Here is a 22610-nt window from a genome sequence, read left to right as displayed (position 1 = left end):
GCTTCATCAACACATTATATAAAAGTAATAAAGTTGGTATCTGCTCTAATATCATTTGAACGAGGCATAATAAGAAGAAGACTTTTGCATTTATTTATTCATACCACAGCTGCTTTGCTTTAAAAGGAACACTTTTGCATAATATAATTCGTATGCAGGTAACAAAATGATGAGCTGCTTTGTTCATCATCTAATTTATTTATTCACAGCTGCATAAGTATAACAACATTTTTGCATTATTGGTGTTGGTGAATGTTATAGCAGATCATCGTATCACCAATGGTGTTCATACTCGGCTTCTCTAGGATTTCATGATAGTAACTAAACTCAATTTTTTATTTTTCTTATTTATTTAGATAATTTGTAAAGGTTTAGTGGAGGATTTATCAACATGTACTAAATATAATATAAAAAAATATGGATAAATTACACTACTAATCACTCAATTATTAGTAATTTTTTTTTAGTCATTCAACTATAAAAAATTATAAAATAATCGCTTGTCTCGAATTTTTGAATGCTTCCATTTTTAAGTTAATCAACTGGTAACTAAAAAAGACAATTGAATAGTTCAGTGATCATTTTGTAATTCTTTATAGTTGAATAATTAAAAAAGAAATTTACTAATAGTTAGAGAATAATTTACCCAACCCAAAAAATAATTATATTATTTGGAATGGTAGCAATGGTCCTATTTGTAACCAGCTAGGAAAATCATTTATATTTGTGGTTGAATTGAGCAGTCAAATAAAACTTCAATAGCCAATTGAAAGGTTCAAAAAATGATGATAATAGTAATAGCAATAATACAACAAATTTTAGTTGTAAGAAGTACATTAGTATTGGTCCTCCGTTTTTACCTATGGACGAAGCAATCAATGTGAACAAAAGAACAAATAACAATTATGCAAAACAGAATTTTTCTAGCAAATTAAAGCCAATGGACTTTCCCCCCCAACCAAGATACCTCCACCATGCTCGACAAACTTTGTTCCCTCGACGTCCATCATTCTATGTCAACAACCATCACCACCGATGCAACTCTGATCCTTTCTTTATGAACCAGCATGGCCAAGGAAAGTGTACAAAAAATAATTCTTTTTATATTCAACAGCAAAGGTTTGATAATACAACATACATTTTACAATGTTGCCCGTTGCTGAACATATCGCTTCTCATCCGATCTATGTCGAAACAACTTAGCTACGGCTCTCCTCTCACAATCCTGCAATCAAATAAACCAGAGAGGCAACATGAGGACCTACATGAATTGTAGTCTAATTTTAAAAGCTGCAGCCACTTTTTGTCAGAGTTTCTTTACCTTGAACATGTTCAGATAAAAGGGTTTGTCAGGATTTGTTCTTCGCAATTTCTGGTATGTATATGCAAAACTTAGCTGATCACGGGGAGTAAACCGCTCAACCTCATTGAACCAAAGACATGAAAACAAATTTGACATCGGGGTGTGTGCTCTAACAATAAATGAACCTTCAGGCACATCTGCATTTCAAACAAAGTAGAAGCATTAACTGACATAAATAAAAATCCTCGGGTGTATATTTGTGTATATGCATGCAACTCCAAACATCTAAGGGTGCTTGAGTGTGAAATTTTCTTACTGCTAGGAAGAAGCTTGTTAGGATCTGAAGCATCGAATCTTTTCAGTCCATCAGCCTGATAGAAATCAAATTGCTCATCAATGACTGTATGATTATACTTGTTCAGCTTCTTATTTTGCGCAACCTCTTCCCAGACACAATGACGATCATAGTGATTAGAAATGGCATACTCATGACCTTTTCGCCACAAGAAGTAATCCAGGAGTTGTAAGGGGTCACGCTGTAGACGTAGTTTGCTATCTAACCAGATTGAGTACCTGAGATCAGAAGAGTTAAGAAACAAATGTCAAGCCTGCCTAAGTAATATCATCCAGAAAAAGGATAATCATAATAAACAATTTGCTACTAAGAAAACTTCATTCCTGAATATGATCATAAAATGTGAAACATATAAAACCTAGTAGATGCATTATGAAACAAAAAATTTCCAAATATCCAGTTCAAACCTTGCAAAAGGAAATAGTCGATGCGGTAACAGTTTTGGTATTTTTCCCACCCTACGCATATCAGTGTAAGGAAGATTCTTTACAACCACTATCTTCCATAAACCAATAAAACCACCATCAGGTGTTTGACCTTCTGAATAAAGTGTTTGCATCGTAGCTTCATCCACAAACATAACAAAGCAGACATTTTTCCTTGACGAACGAGTAACCTAAAATCAGGAGAAATAATGATTCAACCATTGTTATAATCCAAGTCACATATTACTCCAGCAATTCAATGATAAACAAAATGGTAATGCATGATAAACCATTAAAGAATGAACAGTGTAATAATATCATGTATGAAGCACACTATGCAGAGTAGTCTAACAAATTCAAATGATGACCAATAGAAGTGGCAGTTCCTTCCTCCAGTTAGATTTCATGCCATTCAACCCAACAGGGGCAAGCTTTTTGTTTGTCAAACCATGCCATTGTTTTTCTTTTTTCCCTAATTTCTTAGCTCTAGAACATATTCATGTCACCTCAAACATCACATTCAAGGCTTGGGCTGAGGATAGGGATTTGAAAGGCTGGTGTGCACAGAACACAATCTTGCATTCACCCACCATACAAAGCAAACAATGTTTTTGGGGTATCTTTGCCAAACTCAGAAAATTTTGGACGAAGTGATCAATCTGTGGAATGCATATAGAATTTATTTCATTTTATTTTGGCTTTTGAAATCGTCTTTTTTCCCTTTCCCATCAAAAAGTTTGTGAATTGATTCAGCCTCCGGCATTCATGAAACCTGGAAAGTGCCATGCAAAATGGAAAAAAGAAAACTGCTAATTCTACAACAAAATCACAAATTTAATACATCATGTGCAAGATGATAATCAGTGACAACCAAAAGAAGAGGATAGCAAAGTGTTAAGACGGTCTAAAGAAGAGATACCAGGGCAGGAGGAATGGAAAGTACTAAAGTAATGCTACACACGGGTAAAGAAAGGAGAAGGACCAAGTTATTCCTCCTCATCATGCATGTGCATGGTGAGGTAGTCAACAGGTAACACGAAGGCTCTTATTAATTAACGTTTGAACCTAAAACTTATCAGGTTATCAAACAGCAGAAGAAGAAAAAGAAGAAAACAAAAGAACAGCTACTTCTAAAAACAGAAGTGCATATCTTTTAAAATTCAAAAACAATCACAAAGGACACTAAGACCATGTGCTGCCAGAAAAAGATTATCCTCATACCATTTTGCCAGCAGGTGTCCTCAAGCGATCAGAATTTCCGAAAATGCAAGATATGACAGCAATGTGGCACCTGCTGATATAATTCACATCATCTTCTGCCAGATCAAAGCCAGTGCTTGGATATCCTTGTGGACCTTTAACAAACCCACAATTTATCTTTTGGTCACGTGCGAAAAAAGATTCCTCACGTTCTTGTAAATTCTGATGCCCGGCAAATCTAGGTACCCATTGGTCTTCTCCTTCAGGCTTCTCTTCCATTTGTTTATACTGTAAGGAAAATCGAGCAAACTTCCGACTTTCTACAGGCTCCACAAGGTGTGTTGAATTCATTAATTTCATCTCACAAGAACCTAAGAATTAAAAGAAAAATGTTATTCAAGAAGAACCATTCATCCTTGACTCAATTTATCTCCTTTAGGATAACCTAGGAAAGTGAAATTACTTTGAAAGAGTTTTTACCTTGAAGGAACTAATAGTACTAGTTTTGCATAGTGTACTAATTAACAAGAAAAGAGACTTGATATGGAAGTAATATTCCCCAAATGAGAGCATTCCAACAAGATGAACATTGGTAAAAGGTAGAGAGAATCAAATTAAGCTAAATTAATTTGAATGAAGCTCTAATGGGTATTTTAATGTTCTAGTTCACGATTGTTAAGTATCCAACCTAAAACCATGAAAACTTAAATAAGACCATGGGAAACCCTAGACTTAACAGATGTGGGATAACACCACTTAACACTCCCTCTCACATGTAGCTCAATAAGGGCCTACATGTGGAATACCTCCCAAGGGATCAACCTCAGATAGGATAGGCAGGAAAAACCAAACACCACCTGGGTTCTAAATACCATGTTACATCCAACTTAAAACCAATTGGCAATAGGTTTAGTGGCCAACTTGAATATAAGACTTCATGAAACCCAAGAATTATTAAATGTGGGATAACAACACTTAACAATGATATTATATCCATTGTCAGAAAGGAGGTTTAGAACATGGGCACAATGTTATTTATGAAAACAGAGGTGCTGAAAGGCATTATACTCCTTAATTAAACCAGTAGGAGGGGAGTACAATGCAACCTCTATTAGGTGTTTGCGAAAAGTTCAAACCTCAAATAGTAAGCAAAGAACAATTGGGGCTCATTACAGGCATGCCAATGAATGAAATCCTTGAATAAAGCCTTAAAACAGCTTTCATTATGGTACATCAGAATATAAGGAAATATTAAAAGAAATGCAGCGAAAAAAGAAGTTTATCACAGTAGGTAAAACTTCTAAGGATGCTCTTAAATGTTTTTCTTTACTTCCAAAGTTTTACCGTCAAATATAATGTCTATGGTACTTTACCAGTGAAAATTAGATTAGATACTAGGATAGCCTTTTGAAGAATGATCTTTTTGTTTCTGATTGGTGCTTTCTGAGGTAAAGAGATGATATTTCTACACTATTGGGAATTAAATTACAGAAAGTTTACCTTGATGCCAAATTTGCCAAGATTTCCTCTTCTTCAAATAGGTGAAATGTTACTAAGAATTTAAAGCTCCAGAGAGTTCTTTTGGCATGATACAGCAGAGAGTTACATTTTTAATTTCCCATCCCTCCCTTCCCCCCACCCCCCTCTTATTAGCTCTCAATAATATTCATGCATTCCATGCAATTATAGGTAAACTTCAAAGTGCTTTGGTATCAAAATGCATAATATACATGTTAGCAGAAAACTGGGGTTTTAGTCTTTCCTAGAATGCTTTGAGAATAAGTTTTACAATCTCCTTTCATAATTTGATTAGGGTGCTTAATAGGGAAAAGATTTTATCATACTATTAAGAATTAACACCAAAATCTAACAAAGTAAGCTGTTGTTTAGATGGGTGACACATTATCAAGAATTTAAAGCTATGAATTTTTTTTTCACATAAAGCCATCAAGAATTTCAGTTCTTGATCTCCCATCTCTAATGTTTTAAAGCTCTTCATATTAAATTCACATTCTTTCCTTCTAATTCCTTTTAAGCAAACAGGGTTTGCATACAAGCCCACCAAATGAATCCTAATCCTCAAGGTTCTCCCAATACTAATCTTCCCTAGTTCTTTTATTACCAAACCATAAATTTACTTCTAACCCATAAGGGAAGGAAAAACACTGTAAATTTAAGACCGAAGATCTAAGCAATGTTTGTTATCTTCAAATCATGCTGAATTTAATCCGCACAGCCAGACAAGTCTACATTGTGTAAGAACATCTGACATGAACTTAAAAGAAATTTAGTATTACCTGAAAATTTTCGGCGCCTTGGCTTTTTCTTTGGACTTGACCGTAAGTTTTTTCCAGATTTATGACTAAGAGAACCAGCATGATGAGAATCAGCATCTACATCATCAAAATCTTGAGAGGCCTCCCTAGATAAAGAGGATTCTTCCTTTACCTCTTTGACAGCATGCTCATTGTTAGTTTTAGCATTAAAGGAAGTAGAGGACTCATTAACATTTTTATCATGAGATTTTGCTTCATCTAAAATATAGTCCTTGTCATGTCCAAAATCATCATAATCTTCCTTGCGACTATCATTAGAATCAATGCCATCATTATAATGGTCATCATCATCATCAATCTCATCATGAATTCCAAAATCCTTACTGTCAGAGAGCTGATGGCTATTTCCAAGTTCTTTTTTTGATTTGTCCCCGTTCTTCAGAGATGCCTCGTATTCAGCTTCATACATCTTTAATTCATTGCGCCCAGCTTCATTGTACAACCCAACTCTACGGTCCAGGCCCCCATCAGAATCAAGGGAAGCCCCCTTCTTATTCTTCACTTTCGTGGGAACATGGCCACCATCAAGAGGCTTATCTCTAGAATCCATGATATTGTGTTCTACCGCATCCTCATTGTAATCATCATCCCTTCTCCTATCATCCCTATCCCAATATCGTGAATCGCGGCCATGTGCAACAGAACCATTGCCAAAGTTAAGGATTTTAAAATTTTCCATTCGTGTGACATTTGTGAGGAAATCAGAATCAGCCTTCAAATCATCATCCTCGGGTTGATAACGAATTAACTCTGCAGCAACATACATCTAGTTAATAATTTCTCCCAGCAATAGATCATATCGATCATTCATGCTTGGAATATTGTAATTACTCAAAAACATTCATTCTATCACAATTAACTCAAAAACAAAGAAGAAAAAAAAGTCAAAACTTAAGCCCTAAAAGGAAAGTTATTCCACTCATTTAACCGAAACAAATCAAATTTACATTCATCAAATGGCATGAAAAATTTGTGTGATAAAATCTCATTTTTTTTAAACAATGCAAGTTTCATAATACCCAAACATCTAATTTGTTTTCGCCATAAATAATCCTTACGTTTGGGACCTAAACTCATTCAAACTCCTCTCTTTTCTCTCCATTTCTCTGAATCCAAACAATTCCTAAAAACAATTGGCAATGATCTATAAACGAGGAACTATCTATAAAAACGTGCTGATAGACAGTAGCAACCGAAATCTGAAATTCACTTGCATGCCATTTTCCAAAGCAAATAAACGAGAAATTACAAAAAAAAAAGAAAAAGAAAAAGAAGAAAGATCGAAAATCTAAAATCTAAAATTCGCATTAAATATTTAAGACTGACCTCTACGATTCTCATTACTATCAGCAGAGATGTAATAGTATACGAGAACAGTTACAAGAAACACGAGAGGTAAAACAAAGATGAGAGAGCCGATGGAGATTCGGCGGCTCCTGTCGGCGCGTCCGGATCGGCGCCATCGAGCGGCCTTGTTGCCAGCACCGCCTCGAACCCCAATGGCGACATGATCTGACGTCGTTCCATTACTGTATTGATACTGTTGCCTGTACTGAGCCATTCTAGCATTGTAATCTTCTCCTCTCTGTCTCTCCCTCTCTACTTAGCTCACAGCCTTCCAGAGAGAGAAAATCCTTAGAAATAAAAAATATATATAATAAATAATTTATGTGTATTAAAAGAAAAAAGAAAGAAAGATTTGAAGTGTGTAGTAAGAAATGTATATATTTTTCTAAAGTTTTATTTTCTAAAAAAGGAAATAATTGTTTAGAGAGACGGGGAAGAAAGGATCGGAGATGGGAGCGGCCGGAGATCGAGATCAGGCTTTAGCCTTTTGATTTATATTTTATATTTTATATTTATTATAATATATAAAAATTACTGATTTGTCATTGGATTTATTTCTGACCATGTATGTTTTAAGATCTTATTGATAAAGATCGGATTATTTGGTCGGATCCATGCAATTCAACAGGTTCGGTCGCACCTTTTAGATTTTCCATTTTTTTTTTAATTTTTTTGTTTTTTTTAGCAAAATGGGATCTTTTTTTTTACAATATTTAGTAATATTTAAACAATTTTCAAATAAATCATAATTCTTAGAATTTTTTAAAACTAATTTTTATATAATAATTTAAGTTTAAATATAATATATTTATTTTGATACTATTTTAATTAAATGAAAAATAGAATTAATTTCTATTTCGGTGATTAACCAAAAATCATCCATACATCATGGTTTGGATCTATTTTTAATTTCTCAGCTGTACCATTAAAAGTCGAAAATCCTTTTTATTCAACTTTATGAATTTCATTCTTCTATTTTGATAAATTAGTCCTTTTACTTTAATTTATTAAAATTTATTCCTTATATTTTATGAAAGTTGAAAAGTTAATCTAATTGTTAGTAAATTCATAAACTTTAATCGCTGAATTTTACTAATTTATTACATATAAATTCACGAACAATTGGTTTTTGTTAATTTCGTGTATATAAATTGTTGATTTATAAATTCCTTAATTTTAATAAAGTAGAAGAGGAACTAAATTTTCAATGTTTGTAAAGTAAAATGATCAAAATCAGAATTACACCTTTTATTATTTATTTATTTCACCTAAATATTTGTTAATGTTAAATTAAAACATAAATATCACTTTCTAGAAATTAAACTTTGGACTTTCTATTTTAGATATCAATTGAATGTTTAAATCTTAAAACATGGATTTCTATTTCGAAAACAATGTAAGTGGCGCAAAATATATATATATATATATATATATATAAATGTAATAGTGATTTTATAAAAGAAAGGGTAAATTGCACTATTAATCACTTTTCATTTTAGTTATTTAACTAAAAAAGGTACAATTTGGTCACTAAACTATTCAAAAAATTTCATTTAAATCACTGAGGGTGTTTACAAATTTATAGATGTGAAATGCCTCTCTTTTAAAAGCTAAAAGTCTTGGTTGGGAGGTTTGAGGATCAAATTGATAAAATTTGTAAATGTGAAAGGTTAAAATTATTGAATTATTTAGATTTAGGATCAGATTGATAGAATATGTAAGTATTGAGGACTAAATATGTTATTATACTAGTTAGAAAAAGGTATTTTCTTATCAATTTAACGGTGGGTGACAAAAATAAGAACAAATTCAAACATTAGTGTCTAAATTGAAAATTTTTAAAGTTGAGTGACCAAAAAAAGAATACAGACATAATTAGGTGACCATTTGTAAAGTTTACCCTTAAAATAATGTAAAAATATGTTTCACATATTAATGTGATAAATCTACCTTATCAAATTTATTAAATATAGTATTTAATAAAATTTGGTAAATAAAGATTAAGTTTGCAAAAATATACCACTTAAAAGAGTTTTGAATAAATAGATGGTTAAATCCCAATTTTCAAGTTACTCGAAATATCACTTTGACTAATAGCAAAGTTTTATTTTTCTTTGAAAAGTTTGGAGGTTTTTTGGCCGTTCTTTTCCAAGTGGATCAAATAGAGCCTCGGACTTTTTCGTTGAGGTTGAGGTTTGTGACATCACAGAGGCTTTAATACCATACCAATGCTATTTTTTCAAATTGTTTTTGGTATATTTTCACCCTTTCTCAACCAGGATTTGTTTCTCATACACAAATTGATGGGTTGAAATCGTCAAAAGTATTTTTTTTCATTGTGCCACGGGGTGTACTAGTGTTCCTACATATTGACCTTGTGTATATCATTTGTTGCATGTTTTTTTTTTCAAAATGCCAAAGGGGGAGATTGTTAGAACATTTAACTACTTCTCTTGCTCTACTTTATGTTCAAACAATAATTAAAATAATAGTCGTGGTGTTGTCAAAGTTTTTTTTTTGTGTTGGCATGCTTGACCTTTTAATTACATGGCTTTTGATTTAAGATTTTTAAGCAACAAATGAGTAGCCAGGGACGTTTGAAATGAAATTAATTATATTATGAAGTTTGAGATGATTGAGTAATGATTGAGTATTTTATCATTATTCTTTAAAATCTCGAGCATAATCTTACTTGGAGTCAAAGTTGATTTGACTTTGCTTGGAGTTGAAGGCTTTGGTTTTTGACTTAACCTTAGTCAAAGCCAAGCTTGATTTTAATTTGCTTAGAGCTAAAGGCTTTGTTTCAAAAGTCTAAAAGGAAGATTTTATGCTAATTTATTTCTAAGATTGTTTGGAGAAGTTGTCGACTTGGCCTATAAATAGCCTAATGAGATTCTCTTGGAGAGGTGCCTATTAAGTGCTTTTATGGGCATTTTTTCTCAATAGTTTGAAAGATGACTGTTGTGCATTCAAACACCTTTTACTCCACCATTTATTGAAGAGTTATTTTTAATTGTATTGTGAAGTTTTGGGAAGAGTGCTTGTGATAATTTGAGTTTCACTTTAGGGCTGCAATTATCTATTATGAGGAGATAGATTAGGGTTAAACCAATAGTTGTCCATCAAAATTGTTGAATGAAACCATTCTCTGAGCAAGGCTTCATAGACATAGGATTAATGAATCCAAACTACTTTAACAAACTTATTATGTTGATTTTCTTTCTCTCTTTGCAAATTCTCGTATAAAATTTCATTGTTTTATTTTCTTGTCGAAGTCTTGTTCGAACAACTAACAGCACAAAACTATTTTGAATTGTTGCAAATTAAGCTATTTTCAAAATATTGTTAGAACTTTAAGATATGATAATTTTATTATTGTTATTAATTTCAGTTTTTAGATTTAATTAATATTAATTAGAAGGTTTTATTATTAAAGTTACAAATTATTATAAAACTAAAAGAAGAATACAAAGATTAAGAGAGAAAGAAAGATAAAGAAATGAAAGGATGATTCAACCTCCACTTAGAATACAATAAGCTTGTATATGCCCTCTATTTATAGGGCTTTAAGTGCCAAAAGTTACAAAGCATTAATGACTAATATTAACGTACCTTATAAATTATTTAGGGGTTATAAGATGATGAATTTAGGAGTTATGGATATTCATTTATCATTGAATTTACAACACAAACCAATTAATTAGATTAAGTTCGTTAAATTTTGTTTAGTCTAGTACCACGTAAAATTAATTTATAATTACATGAATTTTAGAATAATTTAAGTTGGCTAAAAGATTTGTTAGAATTGTGTGACCCGAATCCTATCACTTGTTAAAGAAATAAAACACAGTGGCAAAATAAGAGAATCCGTGGGGGCGACACAAGTAGAATCTGCATAGAACTACACTTTTTCTATGTGACATTGATTAGAATAAGGTTTTTTAACCTTTAAATAGATGTAGTCAAAACTCCTCTTGTATCATTCGTTTTTCAACATTAGTGAATTTTTTCTCCTTTGCCTGTGATTTTCCCCGAAAAGGTTTCCACGTAAAATATGTGCGCGCTCTTATTTTTCTTATATTGCGATCATTCTATTGCCATTATCAGCCTTTATTATAACAAAATGGTATCAAAGCTTTTCGGGTTGCTTGTGTCGATCATTGTAATTATGATGATGAAGTTTGATATTTCGCTGTTGGATCACAACACCAGATTCGCGTTGTGACAGGTAAAGATGCAGGCAGTTCGTACGAAGATGGATTTGGAGGATGCCTTACTAGGGTTAGATAAGATGTCTTCAACATTGACGCTTGAAGAAAAGAAGCATAAAAATCGAAAGGCTTTAACGCAATTACATCTACATCTGTCGAATGATATTCTATAAGACATGTTGAAGGAGAAGATCGTCCTACGTTATGGGCAAAGCTGGAGTAGCTATGCATGTCAAAAACCCTAACTAGCAAGTTGCATCTAAAGCATCATCTTTATTCCCATCGTTTGGAAGAAGGTGGTACGTCTGTGCTCGAACACTTAACCATGTTTAAAGAAATTGTTTGGGCTTAGAGGCCATGGAGGTTCAGTATGATAAAGAAGATTTAGATTAACTCTACTTTGTTCGTTACCTCCATCTTATTTAACCTTTAAAGATACGATTTTGTATAGTCACAAATCTCTCACAGTTGATGAAGTTTATGTTTCCTTATCCTCATATAACAAGATGAAGCATCTTGTAGCTGGATCTGATTCTTGAGGAGAGGGTCTCATTGCTCATGGAAGACAAGAACAAAATACTATGATAATTATGGGAGGACACGAGAATGAAATTGTTGTAGTAAATCTAAGGGTAGATCGAGATATTCAAATAGAGGTAAAACCTATAACTTTTACAAGAAGAAAAGGCACTTTAAGTTTGGGTGCTATAAGTTGCAAAAAAAGATCAAAAGGGAGGCAACAAATTAAAAGAGAAAACAACTAGAACAATCCAATGAAGATGGTGTTGTAGAATACTACAACGATGTTAAACTCCTAGTTGCTTCTGCCAACAACTCTAACATGAGCGAGGAGTGGATCCTCAATTGTGGTTGCACCTTTCATATAAGTACCAATTGAGATTGGTTTACAACATCTGAAATAGTATCTGAAGGAGTTGTTTTGATAGGAAATAAAGTTTCATGTAGAATTACAGGTATTGGCACGATCAAAATTAAGATGTTTGATGAAGTCGTTAGAACACTTAGTAACGTACGACATGTACCAGAGTTGAAGAGAAATTAATTTTATTGAATACTCTTGATTCAAAAGGGTACAAGTACACAATTGAAAGTGAGGTTCTAAATATTAGCAAGGGTTCCGTCGTAGTGATGAAAGGGTAAAGAAAGACTAACAAGTTATATGTTTTGCAGGGTTCAACTATTATTGGTGATACAGTTGTCATTGTCTCTTCTTTGTCAGATGATGATGTTACTAGACTTTGGCATATGTGTTTAGGACATATAAGTGAGAGTGACATGATAAAATTAAGAAAAAAATGACTTCTTGATGGACAAGGTATTAGCAAAATGAAGTTCTATGAGCACTGCGTTTTTGGGAAGCAAAAGTGAGTTTGATTCACCAGAGGAATCCATAACATGAAGGGAACGTTGGATTATATTCATTCTAATATTTGGGGAGCATTTAGAGTGCCTTCGAGGGGTGATGCTAATTATATGTTGACGATCATTAATGATTTTTCTTGAAAAGTTTAGGCATTCTTCCTAAAGTATAAAAGTGATGTGTTTTCTATGTTTAAGGCTTCGAAGATTATGATCGAGAAGTAGACATGAAAACAAATAAAACACCTCTGCATAGATAATGGGTTGGAATTCTGTTTTGATGAGTTTAATAAATTGTGAAATTAGAAGAGATCGTGAGATACTTGATAGTTCGCCATACTCCATAGCAAAATGGTGTTGCAGAATGAATGAATAGAACAAAAATGGAAAAATTTTGATGTATATTGTCGAATGCCTATTTACTGAAGTCATTTGGGGCTGAAGCGACCTCTACTGCATGTTTTCTGATTAATCGGTCTCCGTTTGTTGCCATTGAGAAAAAGACTCCACAAGAGGTATGCTCTGGTATTCCTGCTGATTATTCTAATTTGAAGATTTTTGGGTGTCTTGTGTATGCTCATATTGATAATGGTAAATTGGAACCTAGATCTATTAAGCGTGTTTTTCTTAGATATAAGGCTAGTGTTAAAAGATATAAGTTATGGTGTCCTGAAAATAGAAAAGTTGTGATTAACAGAGATATTATTTTTTATGAAACTACTATGCTGCCAAACTTATCTCTTAAAGACTCTTCCAATAAAGCCAGCAGAAATCAAACATACATGTGAAGCAGGTGGAGTTTCAGATTAATCCAAGATCTACAACAGAGTCTATTACTGAGGTTAGTACAAAAACTTAGAGCAGAATTGCTTCTTCACTACAGTCAGTATCACAATGTTCTATTGCCAAGAACAGACCTAGAAGAGAAATTAAACCTCTAAAGAGGTTTGCCAAGGCTGATCTAGTTGCTTATGCTTTAAATGTGGCAAAAGATATAGGTGCAAATCAGGAGCCATTTACTTATTATAAGGTAGTTAGCTGTAAAGATTTAAGAAAGTGGATGATTACCAAGCAAGAAGAGTTGAAATTACTCCATAAGAATAGAACGTGGTAACTAGTGAAGCTTTCTGAAGGTAAAAAGGTTGTTCATTGTAAATAGGTGTTTAAGAAGAAAGAATAGAGTCCAGGAGTTGAAGAACTCCAGTATAAAGCAAGGCTAGTTGTAAAAGGCTGTAGTCAGATTCTAAGTGTAGACTTTATAGATATGTTTTCTTCAGTTGTTAAGCACAGTTCGATTCAAGCCTTACTTGGTATTGTGGTCAGATATGATTTGAAGCTTGAGCAGTTAGATGTAAGAACAACGTTCTTGCATGAAGAACTTGAGGAAAATATTTACATGCAACAACCAGAGATTTTTATAGTCTCAGAAAATGAGGACTATGTTTGCTTGTTGAAAAAGTCCCTTTATGGCTTGAAACAATCACCAAGGCAATGGTATAAGAGGTTTGATTCATTTATGACTACTCATGATTTCAAAAGAAGCAGCATTGACAGTTTTGGATATATACTTCTTGGTGTTGATGACATGTTGATAGAAGCCAAAGATAAAGAAGAGATAGGAAAGGTCAAAGCCCAATTTAGTAAAGAATTCGAGATGAAAGATTTGGGAGTAAAAAAAAATACTCAGGACGCATATTCTCAAAAATAGAAAAATAAGTAAATTGTACCTATGTTAGAAAGGGTACATTGAGAAAGTTCTATGCAGGTTCAAATATGCAAAGTGCCAAGCCTGTTAGTACTCCATTAGTAGCCCACTTTAAAATTCCATCGGCTTTTTCTTCGCAATCAGATAATGAGATTGACTACATATCACGTGTTCCATATTCTAGTTAGTGGGATCTCTAATGTATGTTATAGTTTGCTCACGTCCAGATTAATCATTTGCAGTTAATAGATACATGGCGAATCCAGGTAAAGAACACTAGATAACAATTCAGTGGATTTTTAGATACTTACGAGGTACTATTGATGTTTGCTTACAGTTTAGAAGAACTAGAGGTGAAGTCATTGGGTATGTTGATTCTGATTTTTCCGGAGACCTTGATAAAGAAGATCTCTCAACGGGTATGTCTTTACTATTGGGGGTTGCGCAATTAATTGGAAAGTCACTTTGCAGACTACAGTTGCTTTGTCTAATACTGAAGCTAAGTACATGGCTATTATTGAGGCTCATAAATAAGCTATTTAGTTTAAGGCATATACCAGAATATCACAATTCAAGATAACATTAACTCTAATTCAAAATAATTCTAAAAGAAGCGCAATACCCTACACTTTCCATATATACAGATTATCCTAACGGATACCTTCTTGTCATATAGATACACTTCTCTTTTGCATGGAAACACTTAGGACTTAGTTAGTCATAACCTATATCAATACCTCATATTAGCTTTACTTATTATAGAACTAAAAGAATTTACTCATATCTTACAATAAAGAAAGACATTCAGATTCAATACTTACCAGACATTCCTCACAGTTCATGCCATAAAGGTCTAATAGAACATGCTATACAATCTCATACAGAAACCTTATACTTACAATCTTACTGTTCAGTTACCACATACAGATTTACTCATTCAAAAATTAACATGCACAGCTGATAAACCGTAATTTATACATATTTTTTACCCCATGTTTAACACATTTTATGGATGATTTCCTATTAGAATTGGTGAATTCGATGCTCCTAATACTTTAATTTCATGTTTTATACTTAGGAGAGCGAAAGGAACGAGAAACGGGTCAAAAACAGATAAAATGGGCCAAAGTACAAAATCAACACGGCCTGGACCTCCTCACATGGGCGGAGCACACGGTAGTGTCAATTTGGCAGGCTCGAGCACGGCTTGAAGTAATCGCACATGGGCGTGTCCCTGCCGAGCCCAAGTTGAGTCCAATTCGGAAAAAGCTAATTTTGAGGGCTCTTAAGCATTCCAAAGCCTATAAATACACCCTAGAGGAGGAAGAAAAAGGGGGACACAGAATAGGGAGTAAGGAATTACTCCAAGGAAGCCGATTGATCCATCTCAGAAGCCGGATTCACCATCAGGACTGAAGATCTCTCCTCAATTTCCCTTCAGGAGTTTTGGGTTTTCTTTATGTTTTGTATTCTTTATTATTCTGAGATGTTTTCTTATTTAGTTATGAACTAAAACCCCTAAATACCTAAGGGAAATGAAACCTAAGACGAATCTTGTTATTATTTTCTGAATTGTATGATAAATATTTAACTTGTTCTTAATTATGTGTTCTTAATTCTTATTTTGATATCACAGGATACTGATTCAAGATAAGCTCTTATTCAGAGGAGGAATAGACCCTGTTTAAGAGTACATTTGTCATAATTAAGCGAAGTTGTTTGCGCACTTAGACATAGGGTGACAAGATTTTGTGGGATTATGGTGAAACCTAATAAGGGGATCCATAGATTAAGTTAATGAAACCCTAGGGTGTTAATTAGAGAAAGGTCTCAATTATTCAATCTAGAGATTAGACATTATTAGTCTTGAATAGGGATAATAACATAACTTAGGGATCTCTACGGAACAAGTTAAATGAATAAATCGTCCGATTCGGAGCCAGACAGTCTAGGTGGATTTTTCCTTAAGTATTGTCTTAATTCAATCGATTTTCCCAAAAGAAATTCTCCAAGTCCATTCTCTGTGAATTCTTAGTTTAGATAATTAGTTATTTAAAACAAAATCTCTTTATTCTTAGGCTAGATAATAAAAAGACAGTCATTACTAGTACTTTTAGTTTATTTGGGTTCGACAATCTGGTCTTGCTAAAACTATACTACTGTTCGATAGGTACACTTGTCTACATCGCGATAATAGTTAGTTTCAAGAACGATTAATTATAAATATTTAAAACCTATCACAAAATCACGCAATCAAGTTTTTGGCACCGTTGCCAGGGAACGAAGATATTAGAAACGCTCAATTTTTATTACTTTAGCCATTTATTTTTCTTACAATTTAATTTTTATTTATTATTATTATTTATTAATTTACTTTTTCTTTCTCTTGGCAAGTTTTTATAGTTTATGACTAGAAGAAACCCGTCAGGACCACTACTTTTTGACGAAGAAATCGATTGTATAGTTTGCAGAAACCAAAGAGAAATAAGGCAAAGCTTAAGATACACAGAGAACGAGCAAGAGGACGATACTCAACCCCTAACCGAAGAGATGGCTGAAAACCAAGACAATCAGCTACATCCTGCAATTGCAGTTAATCAAAATCCTGCTCCACGCACTATGTATGATTATGCTAAACCTTCTTTAACAGGAACTGAATCGAGCATAGTTAGACCTGCTGTAGCTGCAAATACTTTTGAACTAAAACCTAACACTATTCAAATGATACAGCGATTTGTTCAGTTTGATGGTTTGTAGGATGAGGATCCCAACGCTCACTTAGCAAACTTTTTGGAACAATGCGATACATTTAAAATTTATGGTGTTTCTGATGATGCTATTCGTCTTCGGTTATTCCTTTTTTCATTGAGAAAAAAAGCTAAACAGTGGTTGAACTCATTACCACGAGGGTCAATCACTACTTGGGAACAAATGACTGAAAAATTTCTATTAAAATATTTTTCGCCTGCTAAAACAACTAAATTACGTAATGATATCTCTTCATTTGTGCAGATAGACTTAGAAACTCTTTACGATGCATAGGAGAGATGCAAAGACTTACTGAGAAGGTGCCCTCACCATGGGTTACCGCTTTGGCTACAGGTTCAAACGTTCTATAATAGCCTGAATCTTTCGACTCGACAAATGGTTGACGCAGCTGCTGGCGGAACCATCAATCACAAAACACCTGAAGATGCTTATGAGTTTATAGAGGAGATGTCACTGAATAACTATCAGTGGTAAGTTATGAGGACTAAACCAACTAAAACAGTAGGCATTTATAACGTTGATTCGGTTACTATGCTGTCAAACCAGGTAGAACTTCTAAATAAAAAGATTGATGGTTTACTTGGTTCTACTCAGATATATCTAGTAATGAGGTGTGAGACAAATGGAGGAGGAGCATGCACAGAGTATCAACCCTTCAACCCTAGCATCGAGGAGGAACAAGTCCAATATATGAGTAATAATAACTCTCGATCCCAAAATAACCCATATAGTAACACTTACAATGCAGGTTAGAGAAACCACCCCAATTTCTTGTAGGGCGGTTAAGGAAATCAAAGACCACAACATCCTTCGGGTTTTCAACAACCACCCTATCAACAGGAAAAAAAGTCGAACCTTAAAGAGATGTTCTCAAAGTTTATATCGGTGTTAGAAACCCGTTTTCAGAACACTGAGTCAGTACTTAAAAATCAACAAGTGTCGATCCAAGGACTCGAAACTCAGATAGGCCATCTTTCCAAACTAATCTCCGAACGACCACAAGGTAGCTTGCCAAGTAATACTGAACCCAACCCAAGGGAATAGCTCAACGCAATTAATATTGAAGATGACGAAGGAGTCGTTGAGCCTGAACCAGAACCGAGGCAAGAAACTGTGGTAAGTAAAGGTCACGGTGAGGTAGGTCATAATAAAAACAAATCAGTGAATGTCGAATATAAACCTCATGTGTCATACCCCAACGCGACAAGGAAAAACTACTTAGATGAAAAATTTGGTAAATTCCTTAAACTCTTAAAAAATTAAACATTAACTTACTGTTTATTGAAGCTCTATCGCAGATGCCAAACACAATGAAATTTTTAAAGGAGCTTTTAGCAAATAAGAGGAAGTTGGACGAGGCGTCGCATGTGGAGCTAAACGCAGTGTGCTCAGCTATTCTGTAAAATAAGCTACAAAACAAATTAAAAGATCCAGGGAGTTTTACAATTCCTTGCTTAATTGGTAGTTTAGATGTTAATAATGCATTAGCTGATTTAGAGGCTAGTATCAATGTCATGCCTTACAAAATGTTTAAGCAACTAGGTCTCGGGAAACCCAAACAGACTAGGATGAGCATTCAATTAGTAGATAAACTATAAGATTCCCTAGGGGTATTATTAAAGATGTCCTAGTTGAAATCGATAAATTTATATTTCCCGTTGACTTCCTTGTTCTAGACATAGAGGAGGATAGCAACACTCCTTTAATTCTAGGAAGACCCTTTTTAGCAACTGCTAAAACAATTATTGATGTTGGCATAGGTGAACTCACACTCCGTGTGGGAGACGAAACAATCACCCTTCAAGCTCGCAATTCCGGCAGCACATTGGAAATTGAAGGTGATCGTCTAAACCGTTCTACTAAAACTGACAATATGGTGCAACCTTCTTTGCAGGAAATGAGTCTGAAGGAAGTACATGAGCCATTCTCAAGCAATAGTAGAGGACCTATTCATGAAGATCGAAGGCTACAAATCAAGGAGCTAGATGAATGGCGGACGTATAAACCGAGAACACCTAACAAACCGAATCTACGACAGAACGAGCTCAATACATTTCCAAATCAACTTAAGGTTGGAGATAAAGTCTTATTAGGTGCCGCAGATCCCCACATTGTCGCTACCACACCAAATGAAGAAATCCCTCTTACGGTACTTAGCATTTTCCCATTCGGTACGGTCGAGGTGAGTTATCCCAAGTTCGGCACTTTTAAGGTAAATAACACCTGTCTGAAACATTATTTTGATGCGAATGATAGCACGAATGAGGAGTATAAACTCCTCAAACCACCATGACCATTCAATGGAGAGGTAAGTCGAGCTTAGACTATAAATAAGAGCTTCTCGGAAGGCAACCCAAGCACTAACTGTATTAATTTCTTTAAAATTTAGTCTTCAACACCTAACTTACTAACGGAGCTCTTGAATACAGGTTTTCCACAGAGACACGGCCAAGCACAAGGACGTGCTTAGGGCATTGTGAAAATAGGGCAACAATTTTCCCAAACACGGGCTATGATAAAATGCCACGACCGTGCGACATGGTGGTAGTCGAGCCTGCCAAAACAACACGAGTGTGAGACACGCCCGTGTGGAAGAACCATGGGTGAACCTGTTAAAATAGCAAGGGCGTGCGATACGCCTGTGACTATCACCCGTGTTCAAACCTGTTAGATTGACACGGACGTGGGTCTTCATACACGGGCGTGGGAGAAGCGAACAATGCCATACACGGCCGTTCGACACGGCCGTGTGCACCCATCCGCCCAAGGAACACGGGGTGGACTAAATGTCAAACGCACTCAAATTCAGAATTCGAGATTCAGCACCAGACGGAGCGTCATAGGAAGGGGGTCATCTCCATTGGCCCTTATGTTACTCGGTTGGCACGACACTTTGGGCTCCTCAGCATCGCAGCCCAAGAATCATCCTTAACCCTCATTGGCCAGATGTCTCTACAAGGCATCTCGAGCATGTTTAGCATGAGGATGATCGAAAAGCGCCGAGGAACCTACCTTCCTCAATATCGTCTCGCCCAATCTACAGAGGAGGAGGCCTACGAGGACATTCCTGATGGTGTCCCTCCACAGCACGAGGACCCACCGACTTAGCAACCACCACTCTCACGTCCAGTTTATGCGGCGACTTCATATGCTGACATCTCTGAGCACCTCACTCGATTCGAGCAATAGTGTTTTCAACGATTTGACAACATTGATGCTACTCTACAGCAGATTTGTCAGCACCTCCACATCTCATCGCCAATCCCACCTCGCAAACCATCCAGTGATGAAGATGTTTAAAAACATTTGTTTATTATTTTATGTTTTTAATTTTTATTAAAACTACTTTTTATTTTTATTAGCTTTTAGAATCTTTATGAATAATTATTCGTCCTAATATTCCCTAAAAAGATCCTGATTTTATCACAGTTATATAGAGCTCTTAAGCTCATCATCGCATAGGAACTAAAAACTCCACCGGGAAAGGTTCTCCACAACTGCCATGTCCTGATCGACCATGACCATAGCTACCACTAGATATAATATTCTTTTGGCGCAAGACTTATAGACTAATGAACCTCTACCACCGCCAGAGTATCCTTCTCCACTCTCGCACTGATTACTCTCCAAAACTCCAGTTTGAGGAATTCATCATACAGGAAGTTTCACTTCTTTCTCTATCTTATTTTTATATTCTAATATCTATCTTTGTACATTGAGGACAATGTACATCTTAAGTATGGGGGTATTTATTTCATTATCAGAAAAATCCCTGAATGACTGTCTTGTTCTCTTGGAAAACTCTCATATCGTATTCAGGATAAATTTTGATTGATTTATAACGTTGATTGATATATCTTGAATTAAAACATAGGCACTTATGCATTGATTGTTTAAACCTCAAGACATTAGAGAATCAAGCATGATAAGTTGATTTTTAAGAATTTAAAATTTTAGGTTGTTCCCCAAAATTTAGGTATTACTTTGAGTTGGAATTCACAAGTTTTAAACATCAAAAAGCCATAATTTTTGTGAGATTTTTGAGCCTTTTGAGCATCTATTAATTCTTTCATGCTCACTTTTATTATTGCTTTGAGTGCTTTAGTATTGAACTGTTATTCTAGAACTTGCTTGATTATGCATGTCAAGACCACACTGTTTAATTTGATATGTCAAAATGAGAAAGGCACTTAGGATTAACCTACTCATGCCATGAAAAGCCTACTCCACGATTAACCCTTAGTAAACTCCGTTGAGCTAACAAACCATTTCTTGTATTAGCTTTAATATTAACCCTTAACCCATTATTGTTGAAATCCCCTAAATTAATTTGATCCCTATTTTTTGTCAAGATTTGAGTTGAATAAATTTCTTAGCTATGTCTTGTTCTTAATAGTTAGTCTATGTTATTTAACTTGTTCTTAAAAAAAACATGTATACATATTAGTAGTGATTTTTTTTGTAAGATTCAATATTTAAATTCCATAGTCAGAGAAGGAGTTATGTTGTACGTAAGTGATGATTAAATATTTTTCTAGTTAAGTAATTTTTCAACTCAATCTCGATTCTAACCCTTTCTTTCAGCTTGTAACCACACCCCCTAACCAAGCCTTATTAAAACCCTCTAAAGACCTTTTGATTGATGTATCATCTCAATTTATAGTGGTGGAGATCTGATTTTCATGCAAGCCTATGGTAATGACTTTTCATTATTGACTATTGAGTGCTTCATTTATTATCCTTAAACACCTCGAGTGATTTGAGTGAATCTTTAGAGAGGATGTGAAACTCTGTGATATTCTGAATCAAAGGTAATTACTTAGACGAGGGGAGACACCTATGTTTTCGGAATAAAATGCTTAACTTGGAATGACTGAAACTGTGATGTTTTTTTAGTTGAATTTTCAATGTATGATTACCTATGGATTATTTTGAGATATTATCGATAGAAATTATAAGTTAAGAAGAATTTATTTTGATTATGAGTTGAGAATTTTGCTTGAGGACAAGCAAATGCTTAAGTGTAGGGGTATTTGATAAACTGTAATTTATACATATTTTTACCCCATGTTTAATGCATTTTATGGATGATTTCCCATTAGAATTGGTGAATTCGATGCTCCTAATGCTTTAATTTCATGTTTTATACTTAGGAGAGCATAGGACAGCGAAAGGAAAGAGAAACGGGCCAAAAACGGAGAAAATGGGCCAAAGTATGAAATCAACACGGCCGACCATGTCAATTTGGCAGGCTCGAGCGCAGCTTGAAGTAATCGCACATAGGCGTATCACACGGGCGTGTCCCTACTGAGCCCAAGTTGAGTCCAATTCGGAAAAGGCTAATTTTAAGGGCTCTTAGGCATTCCAAAGCCCATAAATACACCCTAGAGGAGGAAGTAAAAGGGGGACACAGAATAGGGAGTAAAGAATTACTCCAAGAAAGCCGATTGATCCATCTCAGAAGCCGGATTCACCATCAAGACTGAAGATCTCTCCTCAATTTACCCTTCAGGAGTTTTGGGTTTTCTTTATGTTTTGTATTCTTTATTATTCTGAGATGTTTTCTTATTTAGTTATGA

The 22610-nt window shown here is 34.6% G+C and overlaps 1 protein-coding gene and 1 non-coding gene across 2 annotated transcripts; both read right to left on the bottom strand.

Moving 5' to 3' along the window:
- Positions 1–766: 766 nt before the first annotated feature.
- Positions 767–7556, bottom strand: LOC107951570 (uncharacterized). The gene is made up of 7 exons (XM_016886664.2): positions 6946–7556; positions 5581–6369; positions 3305–3654; positions 2066–2274; positions 1620–1876; positions 1322–1500; positions 767–1225 (listed from the first exon to the last, which is right to left on the bottom strand). Exons 1-7 carry the CDS (start codon positions 7178–7180, stop codon positions 1142–1144), a joined length of 2103 nt encoding a protein of 700 aa, XP_016742153.2. The 5' UTR covers positions 7181–7556; the 3' UTR covers positions 767–1141.
- A 9685-nt stretch (positions 7557–17241) lies between these two features.
- On the bottom strand, positions 17242–17348 carry LOC121217568 (small nucleolar RNA R71). The gene has a single exon (XR_005913675.1). It is a non-coding gene; the product is annotated as a small nucleolar RNA R71 (small nucleolar RNA).
- Between the last annotated feature and the right edge of the window lie 5262 nt (positions 17349–22610).

This window comes from Gossypium hirsutum, chromosome A02 (genome assembly GCF_007990345.1).
Source record: "Gossypium hirsutum isolate 1008001.06 chromosome A02, Gossypium_hirsutum_v2.1, whole genome shotgun sequence".
Lineage (NCBI taxonomy): Eukaryota > Viridiplantae > Streptophyta > Magnoliopsida > Malvales > Malvaceae > Gossypium > Gossypium hirsutum.
The sequence above is the reverse complement of the archived record's forward strand: the minus strand, read 5'-3'. Positions and strand labels throughout refer to the sequence as shown.

Excerpts from the sequence above, each read along its gene's own strand:
- LOC107951570 (XM_016886664.2), bottom strand. The coding sequence starts at position 7,180 with ATGGCTCAGTACAGGCAACAGTATCAATACAGTAATGGAACGACGTCA. Across the intron at positions 6,370-6,945 it reads TAGTAATGAGAATCGTAGAG|AGTTAATTCGTTATCAACCC; the intron begins GTCAGTCTTAAA and ends ATGTTGCTGCAG. Across the intron at positions 2,275-3,304 it reads GGACACCTGCTGGCAAAATG|GTTACTCGTTCGTCAAGGAA; the intron begins GTATGAGGATAA and ends TCCTGATTTTAG.